Here is a 13,008-nt window from a genome sequence, read left to right on the forward strand (position 1 = left end):
GCCCTGGATAAAGGTAGACTGTAAGATAAAGCACTGTCATCAGAATTTCTAATTAGCTAGTCCAGGCAACGTTCAGCTCAACGTGCTGGCTCAGTATCCTGCAGCAGGGTTCTGAAACCTCTCCTTGCCTTGCCTAACGAGTGCCGATACTGAGCCCTGGAGGCCGAGCGCCAAATGTTCGACATTGCTCTTCATAGATCAAGCCCCCTGTCTTTAAAGGTTTGTTGGAATTCCTGCAGATTTGTGTCATGTCCCTACCTTCCAATAGCCCTTTATTATACCTGAACAAAAATTTTTGGCAGGGTTCTGGTTGGCTGGTGCGTATATGCTGATAGATCAGAAAAGCAGACAGATAACTGCTGAGCCTGGTGCTGTAGCCTCTCCTGAGAAGCGTGCGGGTTTGGAAATTTTTCCAGATTCCAGTTTTCCTGGAATGTATATACTTTTCAGATGTGAGGCATCTCTCAGGTTTGCTCAAAAATGGCTCAGGCCTCCTGAGGCTCATGTGGGAGAGGAACAAACTAAGAAAATGTGATTCCCTAAGCTTGGTTTCCTTGGGAAATCAGGATTGAGTGATACTTATCACATCCAAAGGTTCTCGAGTAAGTACGGTGACTTGGATTAGTTGTAAAGAATGTCATGGGATTAACTAGCTAAAAATTAATGCAAAACGAGAACATGTAAATTTTACAGCTTCCATCATTTGTGTATAGTACAGCTATTAGAGAGGGGGTTTGGGGGCTTCGCCTTCCCCCCACACCCACCCTTCCAATTTCATAAAATATTCTGTTCTAAAATTATAATGAGAAAATAAGTCATTTATTGTTGCTACTCCACTCCATTGCAACCATTACTGCAGTGGGAAAATGTTGCTGTATCAGAAACAGAAAATTACTCAACTGTAATGGTTTTTATTTACTATGTAATTTCTGAACTTGGGCTTGTGCGTTTTTCAGTTTGCCATCTGAAGTATTACTTCTAATAGTAATACTGTATGAAATTTATTGTACTTCTATTATGTAAACATCTTTTAAGTAAAAACTGCCATGTCTTATCAAACTGTTTACCTTGTATGTTTGGCCAGTTTCCGCATCAGCCACTTTGGGGATTAGGGTTTTTTTTTCCCTTCTGCAGGGTGCTTCTACTTTGATGGGGAAGAGAAGCCCTGTATATCTGTAGCGGTAGAGAGCATGTCTGCCAGAATGAACAGATAGACCAAGGGTAATTCTACTAACTGAGTATGCTGCCTGTTAAAAACAAACCCCAACTGATTTCTAGTTTGCCTTCTTTATTATGCTCTCCTTGCGTTTGCTCCGTTTAGAGCACTGGAGCAATTTGTTCTTCAAGAGGACATCCCTGAAATACATTGTTTCTGACAAGGACCAAGAATCTGTTAAGCATTTGGCTTCTGCTTTTTGTAGAAGTTGACGTGATAATTAGGAGATGTGAGATTGTTCTCTTAACACGCTGGAGTGCAAGAATGGCAGGATAGCTGGCATGCTTAATAGAGTATGGAGGCTTTCTCTGTGTATGGCTGAAGTTTTAGGAGTTGAGAGCTTTCCCCAGCTGTTCACTGATTTAATTAGATTTTTTTTTCCTGTCAAGAAATCTGAAGGTCAACACATGCTTAGTAGAATCTGTCATTTATGATAATTAAATACTCTGGGATGGATCTTTGTAATCGGTGGTGCACACTTTGAGAATCTGTTGTGTTTCATTTGTGTGCTGGCCAGGAAAACAAACAACTGTATTTTAAAAGCTTGCAAATAGAGAGGTGGCTGTTTCTTGCAAGCCTCTGAAGTATCTGTGGAAACTGAACGTGGGTACTGTCTCAGAGCAGAGTTTCCTGCACTTGAGATAATTAATGAGCAGTGTGGAAGCGGAGACTGTTTATTAGGAGATTGTCAGTGACCAACAACATATTAGCAATTGAACTGTGCGTGCACTAGCCTTTCCTTCAACTTTTCCCCGTGTGAGTCACGGTGGTACCACACTTCCCAGGGTCGTCTCGTTTGTGCTGTTACCTGTGTGGTGCAGTCAGACAGGTGAAAAAACACCGATAGCGTTCCTAGGTCAGCAGTGGTGTGGGTGTTAGTATCTTGATGTTTCTGGTAATGCTGGTAAAAAGCTTTAAGTGTTCACTGCAGGGCTTTATGCTACAATTCTGCGTGTCTCTTGTCCTGCTGTTTTGATAAGGAAGCTGAAGTAGATGTGCTAAAGGAAATGGTGGGATTCTTGATAGAGGAATTAAAGATCTAGGCATGTTGGCTCATTGTTTGGTTTTGCTTTTGAATTTCCTTAGTTAAAAGACATATGTGGCAATAGCAGATTAGAGAGGACTGCAATTTTTTTTTTTCCATCCTTGCAAGAGCTTTGATTGTGCTTTCCTAGAAGTGGGATGAAAATCTGTTTTGTCTGATGCGTGTGAATATTCTGGCTTATGTTGAAAGTGTTACCGCAGCACTTTGGTTTTGAATAGACAGGTTCAACTTTCAGTTTGTTGTATTTTACACTTACTGTGGGAATTCATTTAGGGGGAAAATCGCTGCATAATATTGAAAAGCTCACTGAGATAAGGACATCTTGTACAAGTATCCTGTTACTTAAAGGGCACTAAATGTTCATAGTACTAAATAGGATTTTAAACAGATGGTCATAATTAACATAAAATACATCCACAGACAGAGTCTGTTTGGTGTTCTAGTAATTATTTCAATGGTCCGATACTTTAGCATTAATTAAACTGTAGCACAGCCAACAATAGAATTGGAGTAAAGAGTTACTGAATTCAAATGTGGAGGGGAGATCTCAGCTTCCTCAAAACAATTACCTTTTTTCCATCATCGAAGAAAAAAAAAATAGAATGTTCAACATGTAATTAAAACATTTGTGTATTTGCATTTCTAACACGCTGCTAGAAGCTTGTTCCTAGCCTTGAAGTGAACTAACTGGTCTCTAGGTTGCATAGAAAGTCAACATCGTTGCACATTGCAGCGAAGGGTGGGGCTGTTAGCTCTTGGATGAAGCTGTGAATTGAAATCTTGATGATGAAAGCTTGAATGTAAACGGTTTCGATGCACTTCTCCAGCCTGTTATCTTTTTCAAGAACGTAAGTTGTCTAAGATGGGATGTCTTTCAGAACAATTTCTGTAAATTTGTATTTTGGTTGGAATACATTTATGCAGACGATTTGCATGATACTACTGCACAGGGTGAGACGTTGCAAGAGAAAAGACTTCCTAGCAAGCCAACTGAAGTTATAGCTTGCCTTATCATAAGTTTTGTCCTAAATACCTGGATTTTCAACACATCAGAGGTTTTCTTGCTGTGAGTTCGTGGGAGCAGAGTTGCACTGTTGTGTAAGGTGGAGATGTGAAAAGCAAAACCAAATACAGTAATCTCTGCCCTTGTGCTCCAGTGGGTTCTAGGAAGAAAAGGGGGAAGTAACATGAGAATCAGAAAACTAAAAACTAACCTCTCATTCTTTTAGTGTTTTGTTACGATTCTTAACTTTTGTTTATTGATTTGTCTTTTACCAAAAGAGAATATGTGCCTTTAAAAAAAAAAAGCAAAGCTATGTGTGTTTGGTGTCTGATTAAGTCTGAGATTTGCAGGAGGGCGGCATTGTTCTACTTCACTTCAAATGGAAATAGCATGTTGACTCCACCCACAAAAAAAAATAATACTATGTCTTCTCCCCACCCCAGGCCCGTTCTAAAACCAGGGGGTGCTTTTAGGGTTTTGAAAACTTGAGGTTAGATGAGATGGTGTGAGAGATGGTTATTGTGTTTCATGCCTTGACGCTTTCTGTACCAATAAATGTCTTTCTCTTCCCACGCTAAAGATGTATTTAATCCTGTGAGAACTTCAATGCCATTTATTGTGAATAAGTCCGACTTGAACTTACGGTAGTCTGCATTAATTCAGTTCATGAGCCTTTTTTGGTACAATTATTAAATTAACACAAAGTTGGATTGTTTTGAGTACTTCAACCTAAGGATTTGGTTTTATTTTGTATAATATTGAAATGGTGGGTTTTTTTTTAATTAAAAATAATTCTAAAATAGCAGAAAGCATGTTTTAAATACTCTGTTATTCACTTACAGCTGCCAAAACATAGTACAGTGAAATAATGGTCTGCTAGCCTGCTAAACAAGTGTCCAGCTTCCACAATGCCTGTGCAGGCAGCTCAGTGGACAGAATTTCTGTCCTGCCCAATCTGCTACAACGAGTTTGATGAGAATGTGCACAAACCCATCAGCTTAGGTTGCTCTCACACTGTCTGTAAGACCTGCCTGAACAAGCTTCATCGCAAGGCATGTCCTTTCGACCAGACTGCCATCAATACAGACATCGATGTGCTTCCTGTAAACTTTGCACTCCTCCAGTTAGTTGGAGCCCAGGTATGATTTAAGCAGCTTTCTGTTTTGCCACTTCATGTTATTACCATTTACATGCCAGTTGCAATATGTTCTAGTTGTAAGCTGAATTCTGGTTTAAAAAGGCTCTTGAACTGTTACTGGAGAAGAATACCTATTAGAAGTAGACAATTATCTGTCACAATTGTCGTTAGAAAAGCAAACCTGCAGATTGCACTCGTTCATCGTACTCTGGCAAGAAATCTCGTTTCTACATGTCACGTGTTTGAAAGTAGCTAGCTGTTTAACCAAGTTTCAGAAGTGTCGGTGTGTGTAATTTTTTTTTAAATATGCATGATGATGGCTGTTCAGTTGCGTTTTCAGATACTGGCTAATCAGGCCAGGAATGTTCCCTGTGCTGTCTCGTAGCAGTGGCAAAACAGCGATTATATAATCAGCACTGCGCTTTATGGAGACTAAATAAGTCTGTTCACCTTATGCTGATTCATATGCTTTTTCATGTTACTCTCGCTATAACACCTGGGCAATGCAGTAAGAAGATGTTTTTTACTTTGCTTTTTGATGTCTTTATCACATGCCTTGACACAGCTATCGGCAATAACGCTGTCTATATCAAAGCAGTTTTGTTTCTCAAGTTCACATGTTCTTTTTTTTATTTCGAAGTTTGTGTCAAATCACTGCCTTGATCTTACAACATTAATTTTCCTGCTCTCCGAACTTCTTGAAATGCCTTTCAAACAGTTGAATGTATTGTGACTAATACTCCCTCTATTTTCATTGTCTGACATTGCTACTTCTACTTTGAGGCTTTTTTCCACCAAGTTAAGTTTGGTAGTTCTTCTCTTTGAAGATTTCAGCATGCCCAAATTATGCTTAAATTATTTTTTAACTTTGCACTTTATTTTTTTTCATATTTTCTTGCCAGTTAATTTTGTCTTAGAGCTTCCCTTGTCTCTCTGTAGTAAATCATGCTGATCTTGTACACCGATCATCCTCTCCAATCTTGTGTTCTTCATTCGCCTTTTAAGTACCTTCTCGTTAGACCTTGGCTGTTTTCTATCCTACCTTTGTTCTTAATGTGTTGAGTACTAACAAGAATAGTCTCTCATCACCCTGATGCTTACCTCGAGTCCTTTTATTCCTTATTACATTCTACATACCTTGGGTGGGCCCTGTCTTCTCTAAAAAGCAGTGTACATCTGCAGTGTTATGTAATTAATAGTAGTGATGTTGGTGCCACCACAGGCACATCAGATAGGTCAGCCTGGTGTATATATAATTCTTCTTTCCCCTCCTCCTCTTTGCATTTTCTTAGGTACCTGATCATCAGACAGTAAAGTTGAGTAATGTAGGAGAGAACAAACATTATGAAGTAGCAAAGAAATGTGTTGAGGATTTGGCACTCTACTTAAAGCCATTAAGTGGAGGAAAAGGTGAGTCTCTGCTGAATAGCAGAATTTTGATGTCGCTTACATCTAATAGTACTGTGTTTTCAGCACTGATTTTAGGCATCAATGGGATATCCTCTCATTTTTTTAATATATTTGCCCTTAAATCTTTAAAAGCTTATTCACACCAGTGACACTTGATTTTTTTTTTTTAAGTGGACAAAATATTCTTTTTTATTTAATAAGTTTTTCTTGGGGCTAAAGCTGAACTTTCCTCAACGGATAGGTTTGAGGTCAATTTAAGACTTTAGAATTAAAGTTCTTTTTGATAATGAATTACACAGAGTTGCTGAAGAGGAGGGAAGATAACTGTGACTAGAATCCAAGTCCTAGAGACAGACACATACTATAAGATACTTTTCTTTGTCTTATTCAAATTTATCTGATCAGAAGCAATAGTTTGCCTTTTCTCGCTTTCTTTGAAGGTGTTGCAAGCTTGAATCAGAGTGCACTGAGCCGTCCAATGCAAAGGAAGCTTGTAACGCTGGTGAATTGTCAGCTGGTAGAGGAAGAGGGTCGGGTTAGAGCTATGAGGGCAGCTCGATCACTGGGAGAGAGAACTGTTACAGAACTGATCCTGCAGCACCAAAATCCTCAGCAGCTTTCTGCCAATCTTTGGGCTGCTGTCAGGGCACGAGGATGCCAGTTTCTAGGTCCAGGTAAAGTACCTGTAGAGTCTGCAACAGGGTGTATTTAGTTATACCTTTTCTTCACACAAACTATTCTTTGGAAATTTCTTCTGTTCAGTTGATGTAATTACTTCTGGTTTTTAACTTTTTGCCTGGAGAAGGGAGGGGGAAAAAGAAAAAAAGACTACAAGTTAGTAAAATCTGCTAGCTTTTTTTTTTTCCCCCTTATTAACTGTTCTTCAAAATTGTGAGGAAGTATTTTAAAAAACTCCTGACAAAGAAGAGTAAATAAGCATGCTTTTTGCACAGTTTGTAATGCAGTGTAGCTGTAACACAGGCTGGTTGTACTGCTGCCTGTGATTAAAATTGGGTAGGAAACTGCAAACACTCTCTTGCTCATACTTTAAATATAAATATGCTCAGCCTAATTTTAGTTGCAGCCTACTTTAATTTTAAAATTCATGATGATCCTGTTTATCTCTTTGATAGAAACAGCAAATTCTTAGTTAAGAATGTTGCTAAAGCAAGCACAGAAATGAGAAGAAAATTGTGTTTAAACTGGAGGTAGTCTTCTCTTGATTCCAGTAACTGATGGCAGCATTACCGTGCTGTTCCTGTATTTATTTTATACAGTTCTGTGGTAGCATTGGTAAGACGTCTAAAATGACAAAGGTTACAGGACTGCACAGTGGAGAAAAGTATAAAAACTGCACTACTGATGTGTTTATTACTGAAAATTAGTCTTAGCTTTTTAAGTTCCCTTAGGGTGCTTCTAAATACTTCTAAACTAGCAAAGTTCTTAATGTTTACAAAGGTTTTTCTTATGATTATTGAAATAAAAAGTAATAAGGAAATATGTTCAACATGATTCAGATGCTCCTACTTACAGTGTTACTATATAATAGCCTTGCTGTTTTCTGGCAATGTATTTAACTTCCTATCTTTTATTTTTGTGTGTTAAAGCTATGCAAGAGGAGGCACTGAAACTTGTATTACTGGCACTGGAAGATGGCTCTGCACTCTCGAGAAAAGTTCTGGTACTTTTTGTTGTACAAAGGCTAGAACCAAGATTTCCTCAGGCCTCTAAAACAAGCATTGGTCATGTTGTGCAGCTACTGTATAGAGCATCATGCTTTAAGGTAAAATACCAATATTTGAAGTTTGTTACTGGGAGATAGTGCAGCTCCAGAGAACCCAGCCTAGGATTAGTATCTTTAACCTGTAAAATGTTACATAAATTCAGTTTCTACACATTTAAATAATGTAGACTATGAGATTTTTATCTAGAACTGTCATGAACTAGTCATTTGACATTTAAAATTCCCTGCAAAAGTAACAAATGGTCACATGTGGAATTAGCCGGAATAGATTCTGAAATTACAACAGTTAACTGCTGCCCATCATCTGGAAATTATCTCCTCTGAGAGAGGCATGAAACCTGACTCTGTAGGCACTCCTAGCCTGCTTCAGGAAGAAGGGAAATGTTTGACTATAATCACTTCTGACTTTATTTAGATCCATAAGAGTAGGCCATGGCCAGACTGGCCTGGGTGCTCTCAAAGATTAGAATCCAATCCCAGCATTCTAAAGAAAACTTCTGGAATACTGTAGTCCTGGGAACTTCCCTAGCTCTGGCGCCAGGCGTGAGACAGGGACACCACATGCAGAGCGTGCCATCAGCCTGAGCTCCCACGTTGTGTTCCAACACATCTGTCACTCTCTCTTCTTTTTCTCTTGTCTGCATCTAGCCACCTTGCACTGAAAAGCCCCTTTATTTTTGATATAGAGGTGTGACTTGTTTAAACTGAATAGTCCCACTCTTTATATCTGGAGAAGAGCAAAAAGTTAATTCAATAAGTCTTTTTTTATTTTTGAATCACAGTTAAAAACATGATTATCACAACATCACTAAATATTAAAATAGTGAGACCTGTTGCTGTTCTTTATGACAAATGTGTTCTGTAACCTAAGAGTTTTACTTAACATTTATAGTGGACTTTCAGTGAAATATTCTGTTCTTTAAATGTCTGTCTTAATTTTTTTTTCCTTTATACTATTTAAGTCACCTCTAGACACCTTTCTGTTTCTTTAAGTCATCCTTTAATATCTGGTAGCAAAAACTACCAGTAGAACTAGTAAATATTTAACTCTATCTATCTGTGACTTAAGAGATCTGATTACTTTCCTAGTTGGAAGTAGTGGAGTAGGTATAGTTTTGCACCTGTGATCTTGTTAAAAACTTGAAGAGCTGGCTGTTCTGCCTGTGCACTGCTAGCTAAGCGGATGAATACATGGAAGAAAATTAAGTATATGTTGAGTATACAAAAGCAATGCTTTTGTGCTGTGTAACTGTCTTTTTTCTGACGGACTGGGAGATTTTTTTTTGTTAAAGGAGGAGTATTTAACTACTGCTGTTTATTAGGTCACTAAAAGGGATGAAGATTCTTCTCTGATGCAACTTAAAGAAGAGTTTCGGAGTTATGAGGCTTTGCGGAGAGAACATGATGCCCAGATTGTTCACATTGCCATGGAAGCAGGACTTCGAATATCGCCAGAACAATGGTCTTCCCTTCTTTATGGTGACTTGGCACATAAATCACACATGCAATCCATTATTGACAAGGTTCGTGAAAGGGGTGATTTTAAGATCTTTGTAGGATTAGATTTGACTTTTAAATGTTGTAATAAAAATCCAAGAACTGCTCGAGTTAACTTTGCCTTTAGTCATATCAAATATTAGTCAAAACTAGAATGAAGGTTTTCTCCCGACTGTAGTGTATTCTTTGTGGGAAGACATTTTGTTTTCCAATAGTTTAAGTCTAACTCCCTTTTTTGTGTCTAATGATGAAGCTTCATAGGGCAGATTCTGAGCTGAGAAATTAAATTTCTCTCCACTGATACTCTTTATATGCCATCTGAAGACACTTCCTATTGCATTTAGGAACTGGTTCAATGCAAATATTTTCAAGATTAGTAGTTTATAGTTGTAAGATGCAGCACACTAATGCTCACTTTGTTTTCAGCTCCAATCTCCAGAATCTTTTGCAAAGAGTGTACAAGAATTGACAATTGTCTTGCAGCGCACGGGGGATCCTGCAAACTTAAACAGGCTGAGGCCTCATTTAGAGCTGCTGGCAAACATAGATCCAAATCCAGGTATGCACATCAAGCTTTTAAAACATTTGTTGATATTTTGTATCTAGTAAAGTGAATTATTAAGACAACAACCTCCATTCCTGGTTTCAGAATTCCCACTGATTGACATAGTATATCATAAACTCTTCTTCAGGGCTCTCTGAGCTCTATCCTAGTACTTGGTGTTTTGAATTACTAGAAGAGTTGCCTCTTATTTGTGACACTACTAGAATAATTGACAGAATGACAAGCCTGCTTTTAATAATTTTAGATGCAGCATCTCCAACATGGGAGCAGCTGGAAAATGCAATGGTCGCTGTAAAGACTGTGGTACATGGGCTGGTGGATTTCATTCAGAATTACAGTAGAAAAGGCCATGAAACTCCACAGGTAACATTGTATGTCTTAACGTATGTTTGCTGAAAGACACAAATTTGAAAAATTACTATTGATTTGAAATACTTACGGCCTTTTCTGTGGAATAACCGGTGATACTCTCATTTACTACATTGAGGTTTTGAGAACTTAACGTTTCTGAATATGGAATGTAGCTGAGTGAGAGCCATACAATGGCATAGTACTCAGCTCATCAACAAGAAATTTCCTTGCTTTTCTGAGTAACAATTCAAAATGTAAAAGCATATCATGGATGCATGTGTGCATTTTAAGCCTATTTTTGTGTAAATGTGTATTAGATTGTAAGTGGAATGTTTGTGTGTTGTTTTTTTCAAAGCCACAACCAAATAGTAAATATAAAACAAGTATGTGCCGAGACCTTCGACAGCAAGGGGGATGTCCAAGAGGAACAAACTGTACGTTTGCTCATTCTCAGGAAGAGCTCGAAAAGTGAGTGTGGGAGACTTTTCTTTTCTTTTTTTCCTTCTTTTCAATTTATGTCCAAGTAATTTCCATAGAATTTGAAAACAGTTTCTTCTATACATTTATCCATTTGCAAGGATTTGTGAATCTCTTAAAGTGCCAACTCTTTACGTGAAATTGAAGGTACAGTAAAGCAATATTTGTAAACTCATTCCAGGTTTATTTCTCATTTTATCCCAAATGAAGTAAAATTTCCTTTCCTGAAACTGAGTCTAGTTACACTGCCTACAGGAGAGAGAATGTTAATTACTTTTTGATTGATTAAGGAATAAAGTGAGTTATTTAAATAGTACGTAACATATGCATTCTTGAAGCTGTGTTCACTCAAATCCATTTTCAAACAACTACAGGAGTGGATCCTCTAAAAGGAGAGATGATCTTTGGTTACAAGGAAGACATCGATGTTCTATTTACAGATTGTTGAAAATCAGCACCAGTTTGAAGTCTTGTTAATTTTGGCTATCATGTTCCTCTCAATCCCTTCCTTTTGCTAGTGTTATAAATATATTAAACTGCCCAATAAGCACTTTTTAAATCGTCTGTCTTTTGTGTGTTCATACATGTGTTTGTTTATAGATATCGCTTGAGGAACAAAAAAATCAGTGCAACAGTGAGAACATTCCCCCTTCTAAATAAAGTTGGCGTAAATAGCACCGTCTCAACCACAACAGGAAACGTAATTTCTGTCATAGGAAGCCCTGAAGCAACAGGGAAGATGGTGCCAAGTACTAACGGAATAGCTAATCTAGAAAGCGGTGTTCCCCAGTTGATCCCTCGCTGTGCAGACACCTCCTTGAGAGCTTTGGAGAACACCAAGAAGGGAGGGAAGGCTGGAGCCAACGGCCAGAATGTTTCTGGATCCCCTACAGAATCACTACCTGAAAAGTAGGTAACTCCTTTCCATAAAGCACAACGTTTTGGTTTTAGGTTATTATGGAGTTTGTGGTGGCAAACAATAAAGACTGAATTCTGGTCCTGGGTTGCAGTTGTTGCTGGTGCTCACTGGCTGCAGAGCTGTGTAGGATCCTGTACTGCAGTACAGATAACAAGTGTATGGATTCAAGTTGTCAGAGCCAGCATAGGTTGTTTTAGCTGTTGAATATTCCATGCAATGTAGGTAAAATGGTAAATCTGTCCCTTTATCTTTTATTCGGTTGCTCTCAGCCTGGTATCTTACTTACTATTGGGTTATTACGTAAAAACAAAACAAAAAAACTTGCACTCAAAATTTGACATCTCCTGAAACCAAGAAGAGTGCACGTAGTGCGCAGTCCCTTAATTAATCCTGGAAGACTTCTAGTTTTGGGGGTTTCCTTTAAAAATTTTTAGATATTTCTCCAGAAAGTGCTGAGTCTCCAAATAACTTTTCAAAGCTTTTATCTTCACATACCGCTTGTCAGTGTATTCTGATAAGCTCCTGGATACACACCAAGACATTTACATCCACTTTTGAGTTATCTTAGGAGAAAGTCTGAGATATAATAGTAGTATCAGTTCAGGGTATGAAAAAGAAAATGACATGGCCCAAATTTCCACATTACATGGGAGCGTACACAAAGAGATGACTAACTGAACTAAGTAAAGATCTGCTTAATGATTTCTTGGTAATCCTTTTCAGTAAAATTGGTTCTCCACCCAAAACTCCTGTAAGCCAGGCAGCAGCTACCTCCGCTGGTCCTCCTAACATTGGAACAGAAGTTAATTCTGTGCCTCCAAAATCCAGCCCGTTTGTTCCCAGAGTACCCGTCTACCCTCCACATTCTGATAACGTTCAATATTTCCAAGATCCCAGGACTCAGCTGTCATATGAAGTTCCACAGTACCCACAGACTGGTAAGTGAGATGAGCACCGAATCAAAAACAGCTCTGAACTTTTCTCTAGATAAGCCTGAATGCTGAGAAATAGCTTTCATCTCAGTTTTGTGGGTTTTTGTTCTTTTTTAAATATCAGCTAAACCTTCACTTAATGGAATACTAATGTGGTCTGTTGCTGAGTATGGGAGGGGCCTGTAGTTTGCTTCCAGTGTTGGTGGTTCTTGTCTTTGTGTGCTGTATGTTACACAGCTTGTACCTCAGCACCCAGAAAAACTTGAACCTCAAGGTCTTCCATCTACTTTTCCTTTGTTAGCATTTAATTGCATTTATTTAGGCTTGCTGACCCGTGAGGGTATCCATAGACAGGATTCAGACCCAGAGGCATAGCATGCTTCTACTGTGTGACTTGTACATCTTTGTGCTTGCTCAAATGTTTTTGAAAGGTTTCAGTCATCTTTTTAGGTTGCAGTGTGCATGTCTGTGTTCAAGCAAGCAATTCAGTGTTACAGCATCAGGTCATTCACAAGCTCTGAAAACAACAGGCAGAGGTGTTCAAACAATCCTCTCCAAAAAAAAAAAAAGGAAAGAATAAGCAAAGTGTGAAATGGTTGTTTATGGACCTTTGGAATTACTTTTTTTTTTTTCTTTAAGCAATATAGCTTTTTATTTCAGAGATAACTATTTTAACTTCCTATGTAAAGAAGTGCTTAAGATGCTGTCTTT

At 38.3% G+C, this 13,008-nt stretch overlaps 1 protein-coding gene and 1 non-coding gene across 4 annotated transcripts in view; both read left to right on the top strand.

Moving 5' to 3' along the window:
- RC3H2 (ring finger and CCCH-type domains 2) overlaps window positions 1–13,008 on the top strand; it is a 30,724-nt gene that overhangs the window by 4,325 nt on the left and 13,391 nt on the right. For all 3 annotated transcript variants that reach the window (XM_064469083.1, XM_064469085.1, XM_064469084.1), the window contains exons 2-11: window positions 4,107–4,403; window positions 5,695–5,812; window positions 6,253–6,486; window positions 7,420–7,595; window positions 8,879–9,079; window positions 9,480–9,612; window positions 9,863–9,981; window positions 10,325–10,437; window positions 11,047–11,355; window positions 12,089–12,303. In XM_064469083.1, coding sequence (XP_064325153.1) covers window positions 4,173–4,403; window positions 5,695–5,812; window positions 6,253–6,486; window positions 7,420–7,595; window positions 8,879–9,079; window positions 9,480–9,612; window positions 9,863–9,981; window positions 10,325–10,437; window positions 11,047–11,355; window positions 12,089–12,303 — 1,849 coding nt within the window. In that variant the 5' untranslated portion in view covers window positions 4,107–4,172. The remainder of the gene's footprint in view (window positions 1–4,106; window positions 4,404–5,694; window positions 5,813–6,252; window positions 6,487–7,419; window positions 7,596–8,878; window positions 9,080–9,479; window positions 9,613–9,862; window positions 9,982–10,324; window positions 10,438–11,046; window positions 11,356–12,088; window positions 12,304–13,008) is intronic.
- LOC135316261 (small nucleolar RNA SNORD90) lies at window positions 9,278–9,386 on the top strand. The gene has a single exon (XR_010375684.1). It is a non-coding gene; the product is annotated as a small nucleolar RNA SNORD90 (small nucleolar RNA).

This window comes from Phalacrocorax carbo, chromosome 18 (assembly GCF_963921805.1).
Source record: "Phalacrocorax carbo chromosome 18, bPhaCar2.1, whole genome shotgun sequence".
NCBI classification, from domain to species: Eukaryota; Metazoa; Chordata; class Aves; order Suliformes; family Phalacrocoracidae; genus Phalacrocorax; species Phalacrocorax carbo.